Source organism: Acipenser ruthenus, chromosome 14 (genome assembly GCF_902713425.1).
Source record: "Acipenser ruthenus chromosome 14, fAciRut3.2 maternal haplotype, whole genome shotgun sequence".
Classification (NCBI taxonomy): Eukaryota; Metazoa; Chordata; class Actinopteri; order Acipenseriformes; family Acipenseridae; genus Acipenser; species Acipenser ruthenus.
In genome coordinates, this window is record NC_081202.1 from 2224751 (window position 1) to 2242853 (window position 18103).

Here is an 18103-nt window from a genome sequence, read left to right on the forward strand (position 1 = left end):
CTCCACACACAGGGCACTGTACGCATTCCTACTGTGCACTCCACACACAGGGCACTGTACGCATTCCTACTGTGCACTCCACACACAGGGCACTGTACGCATTCCTACTGTGCACTCCACACACAGGGCACTGTACGCATTCCTACTGTGTACTCCACACACAGGGCACTGTACGCATTCCTACTGTGTACTCCACACACAGGGCACTGTACGCATTCCTACTGTGTACTCCACACACAGGGCACTGTACGTATTCCTACTGTGCACTCCACACACAGGGCACTGTACGCATTCCTACTGTGCACTCCACACACAGGGCACTGTACGCATTCCTACTGTGCACTCCACACACAGGGCACTGTACGCATTCCTACTGTGCACTCCACACACAGGGCACTGTACGTATTCCTACTGTGCACTCCACACACAGGGCACTGTACGTATTCCTACTGTGCACTCCACACACAGGGCACTGTACGTATTCCTACTGTGCACTCCACACACAGGGCACTGTACGTATTCCTACTGTGCACTCCACACACAGGGCACTGTACGTATTCCTACTGTGCACTCCACACACAGTGCACTGTACGTATTCCTACTGTGCACTCCACACACAGGGCACTGTACGCATTCCTACTGTGTACTCCACACACAGGGCACTGTACGTATTCCTACTGTGCACTCCACACACAGTGCACTGTACGTATTCCTACTGTGCACTCCACACACAGGGCACTGTACGCATTCCTACTGTGTACTCCACACACAGGGCACTGTACGTATTCCTACTGTGCACTCCACACACAGTGCACTGTACGTATTCCTACTGTGCACTCCACACACAGGGCACTGTACGTATTCCTACTGTGCACTCCACACACAGGGCACTGTACGTATTCCTACTGTGCACTCCACACACAGGGCACTGTACGTATTCCTACTGTGCACTCCACACACAGGGCACTGTACGTATTCCTCACAGGCAGAGCGAGGTACTGTGATGCCATGTGCTGTATCTTGATGTCTCAGTATTTAATTTTTTTTGGACACAATCCATTCTTTGACCCTCTCGTTCCCAAATGATCTCCAATGACAGGGCACTACAGAGACAACTTCAATGGTACTTTAAGGTTTTTTAATTCAGTGATTATTATTATTGTTAATATCATTATTATTGTGGTTTTGAATTTGAGAAGCTAGTGACCACTGATTTATGAATGATAAGCACAGCATAATCCTTATAAAGTGTTCTCACAGTAAAAGTGTAGCAAAGTGTAATAAAGTATAGGGAAGCATTGTAAAGCACAGAGAGGTATTGTAAAGCGCATTAATTAACATGGCAAACCAGTGTAAACTATGATAAATGCATAGTAAAGCCATGGTAAAAGCATTTTAAAACTGCAAAACTACAAACTGTCATAATAATCAAAACAGTAGTTCTAGGGACAGCGAAGCCTGGCCGCAGAGGCCCTGCATATCTTTGTGACGTGGACAATTCCTGAATCTCCTTGTACTCTTGCACTCTCACTGTCTGCGCAGTGTTTAAGGAGACTCAATATAATTCCTGCCTCTCCTTGCACTCTCGCACTCTCACTGTCTGTGCTGTGTTTAAGGAGACTCAATAAAATTCCTGCCTCTCCTTGCACTCTCGCACTCTCACTGTCTGTGCTGTGTTTTAAGGAGACTCAATAAAATTCCTGCCTCTCCTTGCACTCTTGCACTCTCACTCTCTGTGCTGTGTTTTAAGGAGACTCAATAAAATTCCTGCCTCTCCTTGCACTCTTGCACTCTCACTGTCTGTGCTGTGTTTTAAGGAGACTCAATAAAATTCCTGCCTCCCCTGGATAACATCAATAATTATAATTAGTTTTCCATATACTCAAGGAAAAGCTGGCAAAAATTGACAAAGGTGACATTACGAAATCTAATACTGTACTGTACTACTGTTATGGCTGCCAGTAGACTTTTGCGATATCATTTTGTAGTTTATTTTATTACTTGATGTTAAATAATATATATATATATATATATATATATATATATATATATATATATATATATATATATATATATATATATATATATTTTGTCATATGTCCCAATCGTAAAATTTTAGGTGATTTCCAAACTTTTGGCCAGAGCTGTATGTAGAATTACTTATTTTATTGTAAAGCATCATGTGAAAATGTAAGTGTACTGCAAGTACCCCATTTGGAAGAACTAAAAAATGAAATCCTCTCATTTACGTTATTTAGGAAACAAAAAGAAAAAAGAATAAATACCTAAAGTCTGGAATCTTTTTTTTTTTTCTGACTCGCCTGAAAGTGCGTCTAAGCCTCCATGCTCAGGGCAAATCTTATCTTCCTTGAATAAACAGTCTTCTTAAGTGTGGGAGAATTTTTTTTTTCGTCTGGGAAGACTAATGGTTTTCCATGATGTTGTCCATGCAGTGAGCTCATATGGCACTCTGTAGCTGTGTTGAGTGCTCAGTTGAGATGAACTGCAGGCCATTTCCCTTTGCATTGGGTGCTTGGGAAAAGCAATACATTAAAACACTCAGGCTAATGCAAACACAGTACTGCACAGACAACTCTCCCCCACACTTACTGCATACTCTACAGAGCATACTGAAATATGTTTTAGAGAATGGATCACAGTACTGCACAGACAACTCTCCCCCACACTTACTGCATACTCTACAGAGCATACTGAAATATGTTTTAGAGAATGAATCATAGTACTGCACAGACAACTCTCCCCCACACTTACTGCATACTCTACAGAGCATACTGAAATATGTTTTAGAGAATGGATCACAGTACTGCACAGACAACTCTCCCCCACACTTACTGCATACTCTACAGAGCATACTGAAATATGTTTTAGAGAATGAATCACAGTACTGCACAGACAACTCTCCCCCACACTTACTGCATACTCTACAGAGCATACTGAAATATGTTTTAGATAATGAATCATAGTACTGCACAGACAACTCTCCCCCACACTTACTGCATACTCTACAGAGCATACTGAAATATGTTTTAGAGAATGGATCACAGTACTGCACAGACAACTCTCCCCCACACTTACTGCATACTCTACAGAGCATACTGAAATATGTTTTAGAGAATGAATCATAGTACTGCACAGACAACTCTCCCCCACACTTACTGCATACTCTACAGAGCATACTGAAATATGTTTTAGAGAATGGATCACAGTACTGCACAGACAACTCTCCCCCACACTTACTGCATACTCTACAGAGCATACTGAAATATGTTTTAGAGAATGGATCACAGTACTGCACAGACAACTCTCCCCCACACTTACTGCATACTCTACAGAGCATACTGAAATATGTTTTAGAGAATGGATCACAGTACTGCACAGACAACTCTCCCCCACACTTACTGCATACTCTACAGAGCATACTGAAATATGTTTTAGAGAATGAATCATAGTACTGCACAGACAACTCTCCCCCACACTTACTGCATACTCTACAGCACATACTGAAATATGTTTTAGAGAATGAATCTGTTTGGTTTGTCCACATTTCTGATCTAATGTAAAAACTCTTAAAACGTCATGTTTTTTTTTAGCATGCAGAGTATTTCTCAGAAATGTTGCAAACACATTAGCAACTTAAATATGTTTGTCTCTGGGATTTCCCTTCAGAGGATTCGGACAGTAGTTTTTGTAATGTAGTATTTGCTCTAATTAGGCTTCTCTGTAACGTGTAACAGTTGATTTGGTATTTTGATTAATACCGCACACATATACAGAAATCTGCTGCCTTAGGCATGTGTATGATAAAATGTGCATGTTGTGAAATTGAATTTTCCACACTACTGAATGTTAAGTACTGTATATATATATATATATATATATATATATATATATATATATATATATATATATATATATATATATATATATATAACATAGCTGATTGAAAGCTCAAACAGCCACCTGGGTAATGTAATAGAATAAGTAAAAAAAAGTGTGTGTGTGTTTCAGACAATTACATGATTTTTATTTTCATGCCTAATATAGAACGGTTTGGCCAGAATTCAAAACAAGTTGTTCTGCATATACAGCAGGTAGAGTAGTTGTGTGTACGCAATATAACACTCAAATGAACACAATGCATCAAACTAATACAGCTCAGAACACCTCCCGGGTATCTCTTACTGTCTGGTATGTGGTTAAGGTTGAAATAAATCATTTAGTTGACTTGTGCTTCCGCAGTCAACTGCAGTGTTTATTTATTTTTTTGTTTTCAGGCAAGTGGTTTGGATGTCGATTTCCTGTCGTCTCATGAGCTGCTGGAGAACACTTCTGTTCTGGCAGTCCTCCTCTTCTTGGCTCTGATTCTCCAGAGGACATTTTTACAGGCCTCTTATTACGTGACCATTGAAACAGGAATCAACCTTCGTGGGGCCTTGCTGGTAAGCTATGGCCATTTTTCTGTTGGTTTTCTGCAAGGTTAATTGGTTCTGTTATAATCATCATTAAAAAAACATTGAAATAAGACCCTCACAAAAGTCATGCACAAACTATAGTCCCACCACTGGATACAGCATGGCTGAAGTGATGCTTTTCTTATGAACACTGCAGTGTGTTCTATAACCCTGTAAAACAATGATACCCACATGATGGAAATTAAGCAAAGTGGTGGTTCAGGCAGAGAACTCACTTTAACTTCAGATCCAATCACGTAAACCTAAAGCATATTTTAGGCACTTTCAATACCAGATCAAATCGTCAAGTATCATAGTATCGTATTCATCCTCGATAAACAATACATCCAAGGATTCATATCTTACCTCAATCCATTACGTCCCCTCTGTGCGTCAGAGTCCGTCTCCTCCTCCCCAGCCTCCACCTGCTTTTTGGCTTCGTCTAACAGGAGGGCAGCTATCCTGCCCCCCTGCCCATGGCTTCCCTATGGTCAGCATCTCCACTTATCTGCAAGCTCATTTATGGGCAGGAATACCAAAGGCAAAAAACTGTAGTGTACAATATGGATAATGTAGTAGTGTTGTCTAGTCTATGCTTTAATAAATCATCTATCGCATGCATTACCTGACTAAACCCATTAACCAAGCACTGCCAGCCTGCCTGACCCACCGCCCCATCTACCTCCAAAGCTGCTCTCTTCCCCAATGCAGGCTATGATATACAACAAGATCCTCCGCCTCTCCACGTCCAACATGTCCATGGGAGAGATGACCCTGGGGCAGATCAACAACCTGGTTGCCATAGAAACAAACCAGCTCATGTGGTTCCTGTTCCTGTGCCCAAATTTGTGGGCTATGCCCGTGCAGGTAGAGCATAGAAGTAAGATTCTTCCATGAGCTAGCCCCACTGTGGTGGTCAATTACAAAAATATGTCATGTACAGTTTATCAAACTATTGTTTAATTCCAAACCTACAGTTGCCAAGTATAGTGCCTGTTTTGCAAATTATAAGCAGATTTTCAAATTCAGCAGGATTTCTTATATTTACCTGTTTACCTTATCAGACTTTTAAATGGCCACTGTGAAGTTTAATACACATATACTCATAATATGTAACCATATGTGATTGCCTTTATAAAATATACTGTAGATAAACCCTATATTTGAGTCTTAAGAAAAGTGCCCTGATGTAAGCTAATGCAAATCCAGTTTTGATTTGTCTTCCACAGATCATCATGGGAGTTATTCTCTTGCATTACCTGCTAGGTTTCAGCGCTCTGATTGGTGCGTGTGTGATAGTGCTCCTAGCTCCAATTCAGTACTTCATAGCAACCAAGCTGGCTGATGCACAGAAGAGCACCCTGGTGAGTACTGCCCATACCATTCAAACCGACGGCCATGAGTGCACGTTTGAAGGTGGATCTAAGCAAGGATGATACAACGATAAGGAGGGATTGCATTGCATACGATAAAAGGATTATGCTTGGATGGTGCAAGGGGACACTCAAGAAATTTGCAAGATTTAAATTTAGAAAAAAACAATGGCAAGCTTTGCACAAGGTATGCATGGAAGCCTTCCTTATCCAGGCACCATCCTTGCACAGTTTAATCTGTTATGGGTTTTCATGTGATTGATTACAGTGTAATATTTGTGTTTTTTTCTCTATGTGTGACATAGCTCTGCTACCTTAACACACATTTTAGAACTGATTAGTAGATTACAATATTTTTTTTAATTTGAATTGTGCCAGTTTCTTCATGGACCACATTAAAGAAGTGTAATACACAAATATATTTCCTTGAAGTATCTACACTACATTTTCCTGGAGAGGTCACCTTGTTGCATCCCTTTTCCCAGGATTACTCCACAGACAGGCTGAAGAAGACCAATGAGATTCTGAAGGGCATCAAGCTGCTGAAGCTGTATGCTTGGGAGAACATCTTCTGCAGCAGTGTGGAGGAGACCAGAGTGAAGGAGCTCACCAGCCTCAAAACGTTTGCGCTCTACACCTCGCTGTCCAGTAAGAGGATCTTCAGGGCATCAGTGAACCTGCTCACATAGGCTAGGGGGTCCAGATCATTCAATAGACTGTAATAACCAACACCGCTTCTAATGTACAGTGTTGGTACACAATGGGCTGGATTCTCAAAGCTCTTCACTGCGAATCGCCACTAGCACAGATACAGAGCGCAGACATTTAATTTAGAGGCTTGTGATAGTCTGAAGGTATCTCTTACTCGTTTCTCTTAAATGTAAGCTAATGACTATGTGGAGTACATGGTGAGAATGTAGCCCAGTATGTTGCACTTATCCACAATATATATTTGTATATGTACACTATCATCCATAGCAATAAACACTCAAAAGGAAACTTCAATTCAATGACAAACATTTCCAATGTCCCAAATGTCACTCAGTGTCATGATTATTATTATTATTATTATTATTATTATTATTATTATTATTATTTCAGAATCTCAGAATATTACATAGAGATGAATATATGGAACACAATCAAGAACTGATGCTGTTCTTATACTGGATAATATATTCCTCAATGCTTTTTAATTTAATTTATAATACATTGACATACTGTACTGTTTCATACATATGTTGTGCCATGTAGTTCATTTTTTGTCACAATATATATATGGCTTTTCCAATAAAAATTAGAATTTTTTTTAAAAAAATATACTGTCCCAACCCATTTATTACACATCAATATACTGCATGTTTTTCTTGTAAGGATGACTTTAAATTGAAGGTACTAGTATGTTAATGGGATTGATTAAGTGTACTCATATACCTCAGTGTTGAACTTAATGTTGACAGCCGTATCTACCTCAACCATACGAAACAGAGAGATTTTTGTGCAAATACATGATAGCTACAGGATGCCACTCCCAAAAGACACAGCATTTATATATTCAGTTTTTCATTGCACGGTAATCAATATTTATTTTCTTTAATTTCCTTCCACAGTTTTCATGAATGCTGCCATCCCGATAGCAGCTGTGTTAGCGGTAAGTTATTGCATTTGCTAGAACAGACCTGGTCAACCCTGGTCCTGGAGAGGCACAGTCCTGCAGGTTTTCTGGGTATCTTTAAATCATCAACGGCTAAAGACCTGGAAAATAATGTTAGTATTGACCAATTAAGAAAATAATTGGTTCAGTGAAGTAATTGAGAACTCGGGTGGAACGAAAACCAGAAGACCCTGCGGCTCTCCAGGACCTTTATCCAAGGCGACTTACAGAGACTAGGGTGTGTGAACTATGCATCAGCTGCAGAGTCACTTACAACTACGTCTCACCCGAAAGACGGAGCACAAGAAGGTTAAGTGACTTGCTCAGAGTCACACAATGAGTCAGTGGCTGAGGTGGGATTTGAACCGGGGACCTCCTGGTTACAAGCCCTTTTCTTTAACCACTGGACCACACAGCCTCCTAGTAGTTTTAAAACTACTAGGAGGCTCCTGTGAGAATTGTTCTAGTCCCTGGACATGCTTCAGTTTGGGCCCTCTGTTTAATATGAATCCGAGTGTTCATGCAATGGTTATATAGGCCCTTCCCTTATTTTACAGACGTTCGTGACCCATGCCTACACCAGTAATACAGAGCTGAGCCCAGCCGTGGCCTTCGCATCCCTAGCCCTGTTCCACATCCTGGTCACACCACTCTTCCTGCTGTCCACTGTCGTCAGGTTCGCAGTCAAAGCCATCGTCAGGTAAGAAAGGATACAGACCCCAGTAGGTCTACAGGGTTTTCATATAATATTAACACAATAGCCCTGCAGACAAGGGTCTGTACATTGACACACACGGTCTTTGACGCTGTTTGGTTTTATGTTGCCTGCAGTCTATCTGAATATAGATGTATTCAGTGTTGCCACAAGCAAGTTGTAGCCTTTCATTGTTGAGTCTTTAACTTTCAAATAGTTTTTTTTTTAAACACAAAAACAGACAAGCCTCGACATTCACTCCGTCTCACGTCTACCCCGAGAAATGATTATTTATAGACACCAGATGTCCCAAAAGCTCGGTTTATGAGCACAAGGCCAATACGGTTGGTTTGAAAATGGTTGTCAAAGTTACTGTACAATGAAGTAAAGATTTGAGTCGCAGCCCATGTAAATCCAATGCTTTGACTCAGCACCACCTTTCGTACTTCTCCAGGAGGAAATTTCTGAGAGGGGCATTTCTGAGATCTGAAGAAAATACTGTCAGAACATGATCTGGGTAGCATTACTGAGGCTGACATGATTACAATAATTTGCTAGAAGTTTTAAATAATGATTTTAATCTCATTGTTTTTTTTGTAATACATTATCATGTGTTCATTCCTTGGTAGGCATTCACTAGAAAGTTTTATTTTAGTATTATATAGTGGCACCAAACACAAATATTACAGTAGAGCATGGTGCATGTATAACCACCTAATAAGGTAATAAATGTGTAACTACCAGGATGTCCTGCTGTCCTGCTCTTAGCTGGTGGGATAGGTGCGTAATTACATGTCTGTACCATAGTGATACCACATGTTATTACATCATGCTCACAAGACCACTTCCATGTATTTACAAAGCAGTTAGTGTGCCAAGCAGGAATCACCAGTAATTACACTGTTATTACAATATAATTACATGTATATACCACAGTGTTACCAAGTGTTATTATATCATCTGTAATTACACACTTATTACAATCTAAAGTTACCCTGAGTTTGAATATTCATAGTTTTATATGTTATAGTTATGAAACAGTTCATTCAGTTTTTTGCTTGATTTATTAGTGCACTGTGTCCATTAGCACTGGTTTAGATGTGGCATCTACATAGTCAGTACATAGTTGTCATTCATTATTTATTTAATGTGTCTGCAACTGTGTAGATAGATCCTGTGTATTGATTTGGCTAGGTAACATGTTTCAGTAAAAATGACCTTGCCCCGCCTCTTCCTAGCGTCCAGAAGCTGGGAGAGTTTCTGTTGAGTGACGAGATAGGCGATGACAGCTGGAGGAATGGAGAGACCTTGGTGTCTTTAGAGTCCTGTAAGAAACACCCCGGAGCTGTAAGTACAAAGAAATCAATCCTGACTTGCGTATAGAGCCAAAGCATTCTGGGAGTTGGAGTCATTTCTTCTCACATGACTCGCATGTTTTCAATGTCTCTGCATCCATCACATGTGCAATACAGTGCAGCACAAACATTACTGAAAATGTCAGCAACTATTGACCAAATAAAAGTTGGAAATTGGAGCAAATGTATTTACTGAGCAGCAGTGAGGTTTTCAGAATATTCATTTAGGAGAGTAGACAAATGTGTAATTACATAGGACCTAATTTTCCTTGGACCAACGTAACCAGTTCCACAACCAGCACCAAGTCTCCCGAACCAAAAGAAGCAGCTTAAAACCAGCAAGCCACAAGCTCTGACCAGCAGGCACCATTATAGCTGGTCATTGCTGAAATGACCACATTGGGTAGGGACAGTAATTTGTATTAGATAAAGATGCCCAGTACTATGATTATTTTGTCAGCTCTGTCCTTTGATAACATGTCACCCCCCTGAGTTGGAGACAGTAAGTTTTATTAAAAATGTAATAACTGAAAAACAATATATATATATATATATATATATATATATATATATATATATATATATATATATATATATATATATATATATATATATAATTATTTTACACAGGGAAAATAGACGCAGCTAATTGAAGTATTAGATAGAACGGGTTTCTGGCCAAATCGGCCCAAGCTTTTCCATATTAAACAAAATAACTTTTCCCCAGGAATGGATTTGATTTGAAATTAAATTCAATCACATGCTGTCAGCAGCTGCATGTATTTCAGTTGTATGGGTGTGTGTTACTTGATCTGAGCCTCCCCTGTTGCCATGCCTCCCGAACTCCTGCAGGATGATTGAACTACAGTTACTGAGGCTCTGTAGCGCTTTATAAAAGGAAGCATTCAGCATTGCTATCAGCAGTGCAATAATTAGGCAACAAGCTAAGGCAAAGTGTGGACTGTTGTTGAATAACCGCACGCCTTGATTATGAGACACAAGGCAGTGCTGAGCAGTGCTGAGGGAGCACAAAGCCACTTTTTCAAGAACTGTGTCTTGTAACCTGGTTCCAGGAGACCTAGTTTGAGGCAGCTTTGCTGTATCAAACCCCAAGTCTCCCCTGGTGTGCCGTGCAATGGCCTGAAACCTAGTCTCCTGAAACCAAGTTCACCTCAGCTTTAATCTTGTGGCTTCAGATCAGTGGTGCACAACTCTGGCCCTCAAGAGCCACCCAGTCCACGGGCTGGTTACATAAAACACCTTGATTGATTAATTAATTCTTTCATTCATTCATTCATTAATCATTTAGCAGATGCTTTTATCCAAAGCGACTTACAGAGACTAGGGGGTGAACTATGCATCAACAACTGCTTCCGCAGTCACTTACAAAAGGACCTCGATTTTACGTCTCATCTGTAAGCATTATGTTTAAGTGTATCACTTAAGGATACATCTTCCCTTTACTAGTGTATATGACTCGTTAACCTGATTTCTTCAATAAACTCAAGGAACCCTTGGGAGAGAAGCTAAAGGTACATTTAAATGAAGGTGTTTTATACAACTGGCCACAGGTTTTACTCCAAGCAGGTTCTGTTAACTGGCTAAGAGTCAATGGACTAAAAAGAAGCGGATTGGAACAGAAACCAGACTGGAATGCATCTTGAATAGACTGTTTGTTCCATGTGCTCATTTTGATTGAATCTCTAGTTATCAAAGCCTTCCTAGTAAGGCTGAGCCTGCAGGCTCCTGTGTCATGGTATTAAACCCCTCCACATCAGAGCAGGGTCTGGTTAACGGGGTAATGCAAACCTTGCCAGTGATGTTCCACTTGCAAAATGAACATCTTTATTAATCCCAAGTTCCTGGATAGAATAAACAGTCCTTGTTTTTGTCTCAATCGGGGTCTGACAGACCTAATAGCAATCTAAAGTAACAGAGTCTGGGAGTGCTGCCTTTATGGGCCGTGGGAAGAAACGGATACATTAAGTGAATGGTTGAAATAACAACTTGGGCTCTTTACTGCCAGAGCTGGGAACCAGTGTCATGGAGTTTACTCATTATTGCCACAGGGGGACTGCACGCTCATATTGTATTTATTTTTTACTTGAGTTGTGCTCTGATGAGGGAAAGCATTATTGATATCCTGGAGCGGATTAATCAATGGAGTCTATGTGTTACTTCTGGGGTCTGTTCTCAAGCCCTGCTTTCATAAGTACCGGGGTCAAAGGGCTGAAGGAAACCCTAACACTCACATGGTCTTTCCACTCTGACATTTAGCACACCAAAGCCATAAACAGGAAGCAGCCCCTGAGGTATCAGCTGGATAGCTTCGAGCAGCCATCCCGAAGGCAGCCGCGTCCCACAGAGACTGAAGACATCGCGGTCAAGGTCAGAGGCTTCTTATAAATACAGACACACACACACACACACACACACACACTGAGATACACACACACACACAGATACACATGCACACACACACAGATACACACACACGCACACACACACACACAATGAGACACACACACACACACAGATACACACACACACACACACTGAGACACACACACAGAGATACACACACACAGACACACACACACACACACACACACACACTGAGATACACACACACACACACACAGATACACATGCACACACACACAGATACACACACGCACACACACACACACACTGAGATACACACACACACACAGATACACATGCACACACACACAGATACACACACACGCACACACACACACACACTGAGACACACACACACACACAGATACACACACACACACACTGAGACACACACACAGAGATACACACACGCGCACACACACACACATTGAGATACACACACACACACACACAGAGACACACACGCACACACACACACTGAGACACACACACACACACACAGATACACATGCACACACACAGATACACGCACACACACACACTGAGACACACACACAGAGATACACACACGCGCACACACACACACATTGAGATACACACACACACACACAGAGACACACACGCACACACACACACTGAGACACACACACACACGGAGACACACACACACACACACAGATACACACACGCACACACACACACTGAGACACACACACACACTGAGACACACACACACACACAGATACACACACACACACACACAGATACACACACGCACACACACACACACTGAGACACACACACACAGATACACACACACACACACTGAGACACACACACAGAGATACACACATGCGCACACACACACACACTGAGATACACACACACACACACAGATACACACACGCACACACACACACTGAGACACACACACACACACACACAGAGATACACACACACACACACAGATACACACACGCACACACACACTGAGAAACATACACACACACACACACTGAGACACATAAACACACACATACACACACTGAGACACATAAACACACACACACACACACTGAGACAACAGGATTTATGATAATCGTGATCATTTTGAACCATAGTCAAAAATTGAAAATCGTGTAATTATCCAGGTTTGTAAAATTATTATTATTTTTTTAATGCTGTGATGCCTCTTTTTAATTTAATTCTGTAACTAATTATTTTAGTAAATTTGGCACTTTTTGTTTTAACAGTTTTTAAGAAACATCGAAAACGCCAAGCGCTAAACACAGTAGAAATGCACATTGATGAATGGCATTCTTCTCTTTGTCAGGTGAATAACGGATTCTTCTCATGGGGAAGCAACATGGCAACATTATCGGACATAAACATGCGCATCCCTACAGGTACTGCTGGCCTGTGCACTGAGGGAGGGCAGGCAGGCACTCTGTGGTATTCTGTGCACTGAGGGAGGGCAGGCAGGCACTCTGTGGTATTCTATGCACTGAGGGAGGGCAGGCAGGCACTCTGTGGTATTCTGTGCACTGAGGGAGGGCAGGCAGGCACTCTGTGGTATTCTGTGCACTGAGGGAGGGCAGGCAGGCACTCTGTGGTATTCTGTGCACTGAGGGAGGGCAGGCAGGCACTCTGTGGTATTCTATGCACTGAGGGAGGGCAGGCAGGCACTCTGTGGTATTCTGTGCACTGAGGGAGGGCAGGCAGGCACTCTGTGGTATTCTGTGCACTGAGGGAGGGCAGGCAGGCACTCTGTGGTATTCTGTGCACTGAGGGAGGGCAGGCAGGCACTCTGTGGTATTCTATGCACTGAGGGAGGGCAGGCAGGCACTCTGTGGTATTCTATGCACTGAGGGAGGGAATGAGCGAGCATCAGCAAGCTTGCTTCCACTAATTTACTAATTAGCTTCATTATCATGAGCAATTAATTATCGCTTTGCTCAACATCGTTCAGGCAGTATCAGGCTAATAAAAGCTTTAAAAACCAAAGCAAATAGCCCAGAAAAACAAATATTAATTGGTATGTTGAGTATATGTGTTCTTTATTAATGGCTTAATTGAAACACAGCCCATTAACCACAGCCTTATCGTGCACTAGTTAGTCATGATCCTGCTGCTTATGTTGTAAATAGTAATTACAAAGTGAGCAGTACTATTTGAAATAATAATGCTGTAGCTTGCCAGGGCACAGGGCACAGCAGCCTGGTTAATTGGCCCACAGCCTTCTTTATTGGACATGACAGACAACAGACAAGTACCACCCAGAGTTGAGTTGCAGCCAAAACTGGAACATTCTCATTCAGGCACTACTGGAGGTTACTCACAACATCTCCCTTAAACCCCCATCCATGCATCACAACCTTCACTTCCCTCTGAAGCCCCACCCTCTTTGGTGACAATGTCGACCCAAGGGTCTTTTTCGACCTGAAAAAAGAAACAAGGATCAGGGGTCACAAATGGAGATTAGATAAAGGGGCATTCAGAACAGAAAATAGGAGGCACTTTTTTTACACAGAGAATTGCGGGAGTCTGGAACCAACTCCCCAATAATGTTGTTGAAGCTGACACCCTGGGGTCCTTCAAGAAGCTGCTTGATGAGATTCTGGGATTAATAAGCTACTAACAACCAAATGAGCAAGATGGGCCGAATGGCCTCCTCTCTTATTGTAACTTTTCTTCTGTTCTTCTGTTCTGTTCTTCTGTTCTTATCTTGTAATGGTATGATACTTGGATGCTTTAATGTGCACGGTGTCTTCAAGAATTCTAATCTCTCCTGAGCTATTAGTGACTATTTATCATTTAAAATCACCAACATATTAACACAACAACAGACAGTGTATATATAAACCTGCACATACTGATGTACTGTCCTGTTTTGCAATGGACTGATGCCATCGGTTGTTCTTCCCTCAGGGCAGTTGACTATGATCGTGGGTCAGGTGGGCTGTGGGAAGTCCTCTCTTCTCCTGGCAATGCTTGGGGAGATGCAGGCGATTGGTGGGAAAGTGCACTGGAGCAAGTAAGTTCAAACACACTGCGAGAGTGGAGAATCCTCCAGCTCAAATACACTGCGAGAGTGGGCCATTGCATGCTGCAATGGAGAATCCTCCAGCTCAAATGCATTGCGAGAGTGGGCCATTACAAGCTGCAATGGAGAATCCTCCAGCTTCAGTAGTTTCACAAATTGCTTTTCTGGTTCATTCTTTTTTTTATCACAGTGCACAATATGAGTCCACACAGTATTCTAATTTACTGTGTTATGACTTCACTTTCTAGTATTCATTTGTAAAGTAAGGAATTAAAGAGCAGGTTTAAAACAGTAACTGATGTCATTCCTGTTCTTGTTTAGTATCGCTTTGTATATCGTTTTATTTTTAGTTGCCACATATTGGTAACTTTTTAAAACTCAAACATTTAAAGCACCCCTTTGTCCTCATAAGAGTTCTAAAACATGTATTTTCTTTAAGAACAACTGGTACACCAGAGTGTACCAATGAATTACCGTCCATGCGACACACTGCCCCCAGTGGATGTAAGAAACAATACATTTGTTCTACGTGGTATTTCTTATTGGTGTAGTTTTTCCCCCATAGGGGCAGAGTGTTGCAGGGGGACCGGTTAATTGTTACACCAGGATGTGATGTGGTATGTCATGCCATTGTTCTTTTGGGACTTGAAGGGATTTATGAACCTGGCAGTAGATAAGAGATGTGGGACAAGAGCTCTTTTCAGACACGCTGTTTGTTCATGTTTAATCCTGATTATTTGAATTGTAAAGTCTGTGATTAATTTTGACACTTTATTGTATTTTTGTTTTTCCATTGCCTGTAATATATGAGGAATGCAAATGATTTACGAAGCGTTCCAGTTTATGCAAAAGACGTGTCTGCAAGAAGACACAGGCCAATGGCTCGGCGCCCCGAATATAAAATGAATGTTGCAGATCTGGTGTGTGCCGTCTACCAAGCACACACAAAGTACTGCTGCAAATATCCTTATCGTTCAGTGTGTGATGGTGAATTATGATGTGGACCAATGACCACCAACATAACTTGAGCATTTAGTCCCTTCTTCCATTTCAAACCAGGTACCAGAGAAGGAGTGTGTTCTGTGCAGCAAGAACCGTACCCCACTCAAACCCAAGCGTTTGTTTCTCAGTTAAGGTTGCCATATTTAAACATGCTTATACACAATAACTGCATTAAACTACTGGGCCCTTCCAAAGCATAGACTTGCATTGGTTGTGATGAAATCACAAAGAAAGTATGCAATCAAGGTAAAGGAAAAACAAACATTCAGAAGCTGTGTGATCAAGCAATATACAGTATCACTAAAACAGTACAGTGATACCACCTGCCTAAATTACCATGCATACGATAACAAATGAAGTAACCTCCTGACTGCATTTAATGGCGGACAGCTCTAAAATGTAGCTAAAAGGGTTAGGGTTAGGGAAGGGTTAGGGTTAGGGTTAGGGTTATGGTTAGGGAAGGGCTAATCTAAATATGTGTTTAAATGTGGCAGCCTTCTACTTAATGATAACACTATGTAACACAATTTTTGTTCCTGGGTAGTAAGTGTTGTTTCCTAATTGCTTATGCCTCAAAAGTATAGAAAATGGCTATTATTCCCCACAAACTTTGCTTTTGTGACCAGGAGTGATATTTTGAAATTTACCTATTTCCAATGAGAAAACAGGCAAATTTGTGTCTTTTCGTTCACATAAAGTCAGAAAAAAACAAAATATGAATCTAAATTAACATGTATTTATACTAAAGTAATACAAAAATGACTACAAAAGATTTAGAAGTGAGTAGTTTTTCGAGATTTACGATTATACTGTAAATCACTTTCACGAATCAGCCCCCAAATGTAGTCTCCCTTCATGTTCTCGTTATACTGTCCTTCATTGACAGCTCATCCAGGAGCCTCAAAGCTGTGCTGCTCCATAATGGTAACAAGTACCCGTCTCTTCCCCTGGCTCACTCGGTGCACCTCAAAGAGGATTACAACAGCATCAAGACCTTGCTGGACGCCTTGAAGTATGATGAGTACGGCTGGGACCCCCGGAAGGTGCTGATGCCACCACTGCACATCAAATTGGGCCTTATGAAACAATTTGTCAGAGCTCTAGATAAGGAGTCGGCAGCCTTCAAGTACCTTCAAGACTTCTTCCCTAAGCTGTCTGAGGCAAAGGTCAAAGCCGGTGTCTTCGTCGGACCACAGATAAAGAAGATCCTGGAGTGCAATGAATTCCCCAAGAAGCTCACTAGTAAGGAGAAAGCGGCTTGGAACAGCTTTGTCGCAGTGGTTCGGGGCTTCCTGGGCAATCACAAGGCCGAAAACTATGTGGAGCTGGTTGAGACTCTGGTGAAGAACTACGGCACAATGGGCTGTAGGATGTCCCTCAAAGTCCATATCCTTGATGCTCATCTTGATAAATTCAAGGAGAACATGGGAGCGTATTCGGAGGAGCAAGGCGAGCGCTTCCACCAGGATATACTGGACTTTGAACGCCGCTACCAAGGACAGTATAACAAGAACATGATGGGAGACTACATTTGGGGGCTGATTCGTGAAAGTGATTTACAGTATAATCGTAAATCTCGAAAAACTACTCACTTCTAAATCTTTTGTAGTCATTTTTGTATTACTTTAGTATAAATACATGTTAATTTGGATTCATATGTTGTTTTTTTCTGACTTTATGTGAACGAAAAGACACAAATTAACCCGTTTTCTCATTGGAAATAGGTAAATTTCAAAATATCACTGTCCTGGTCACAAAAGCAAAGTTTGTGGGGAATAATAGCCATTTTCTATACTTTTGAGGCATAAGCAATTAGGAAATAACACTTACTACCCAGGAACCAAAAAAAATAAAAAAAATTGTTACACGGTGTAACCAGATTCAAGGCTCTGCCCACTACCTGGGAGCCTACTTCTGCTCAACAGAATAACCTTTTTAATGAAACCGGGCTGCAAAAAGGGACATATTATAACAGGTATCCTTTAAACCTCTTTCAACATCTTTAATCCTCAGATGTTCTAATTTCTTCGGCTTCTAAGCTTGTCTTGTGAAGAGGACAGCCCACTAATACCTTATCATTTTTACT

At 41.3% G+C, this 18103-nt stretch overlaps 1 protein-coding gene across 10 annotated transcripts in view; it reads left to right on the top strand.

The window, feature by feature from the left end:
* LOC117419805 (ATP-binding cassette sub-family C member 9-like) overlaps positions 1 to 18103 on the top strand; it is a 75761-nt gene that overhangs the window by 13290 nt on the left and 44368 nt on the right. For all 10 annotated transcript variants that reach the window (XM_058985543.1, XM_058985549.1, XM_058985542.1 and 7 more), the window contains 10 exons: positions 4296 to 4460; positions 5184 to 5339; positions 5702 to 5836; positions 6331 to 6493; positions 7456 to 7496; positions 8057 to 8199; positions 9432 to 9540; positions 11826 to 11936; positions 13306 to 13378; positions 14901 to 15006. In XM_058985543.1, the coding sequence (XP_058841526.1) occupies positions 4296 to 4460; positions 5184 to 5339; positions 5702 to 5836; positions 6331 to 6493; positions 7456 to 7496; positions 8057 to 8199; positions 9432 to 9540; positions 11826 to 11936; positions 13306 to 13378; positions 14901 to 15006 (1202 nt within the window). The remainder of the gene's footprint in view (positions 1 to 4295; positions 4461 to 5183; positions 5340 to 5701; positions 5837 to 6330; positions 6494 to 7455; positions 7497 to 8056; positions 8200 to 9431; positions 9541 to 11825; positions 11937 to 13305; positions 13379 to 14900; positions 15007 to 18103) is intronic.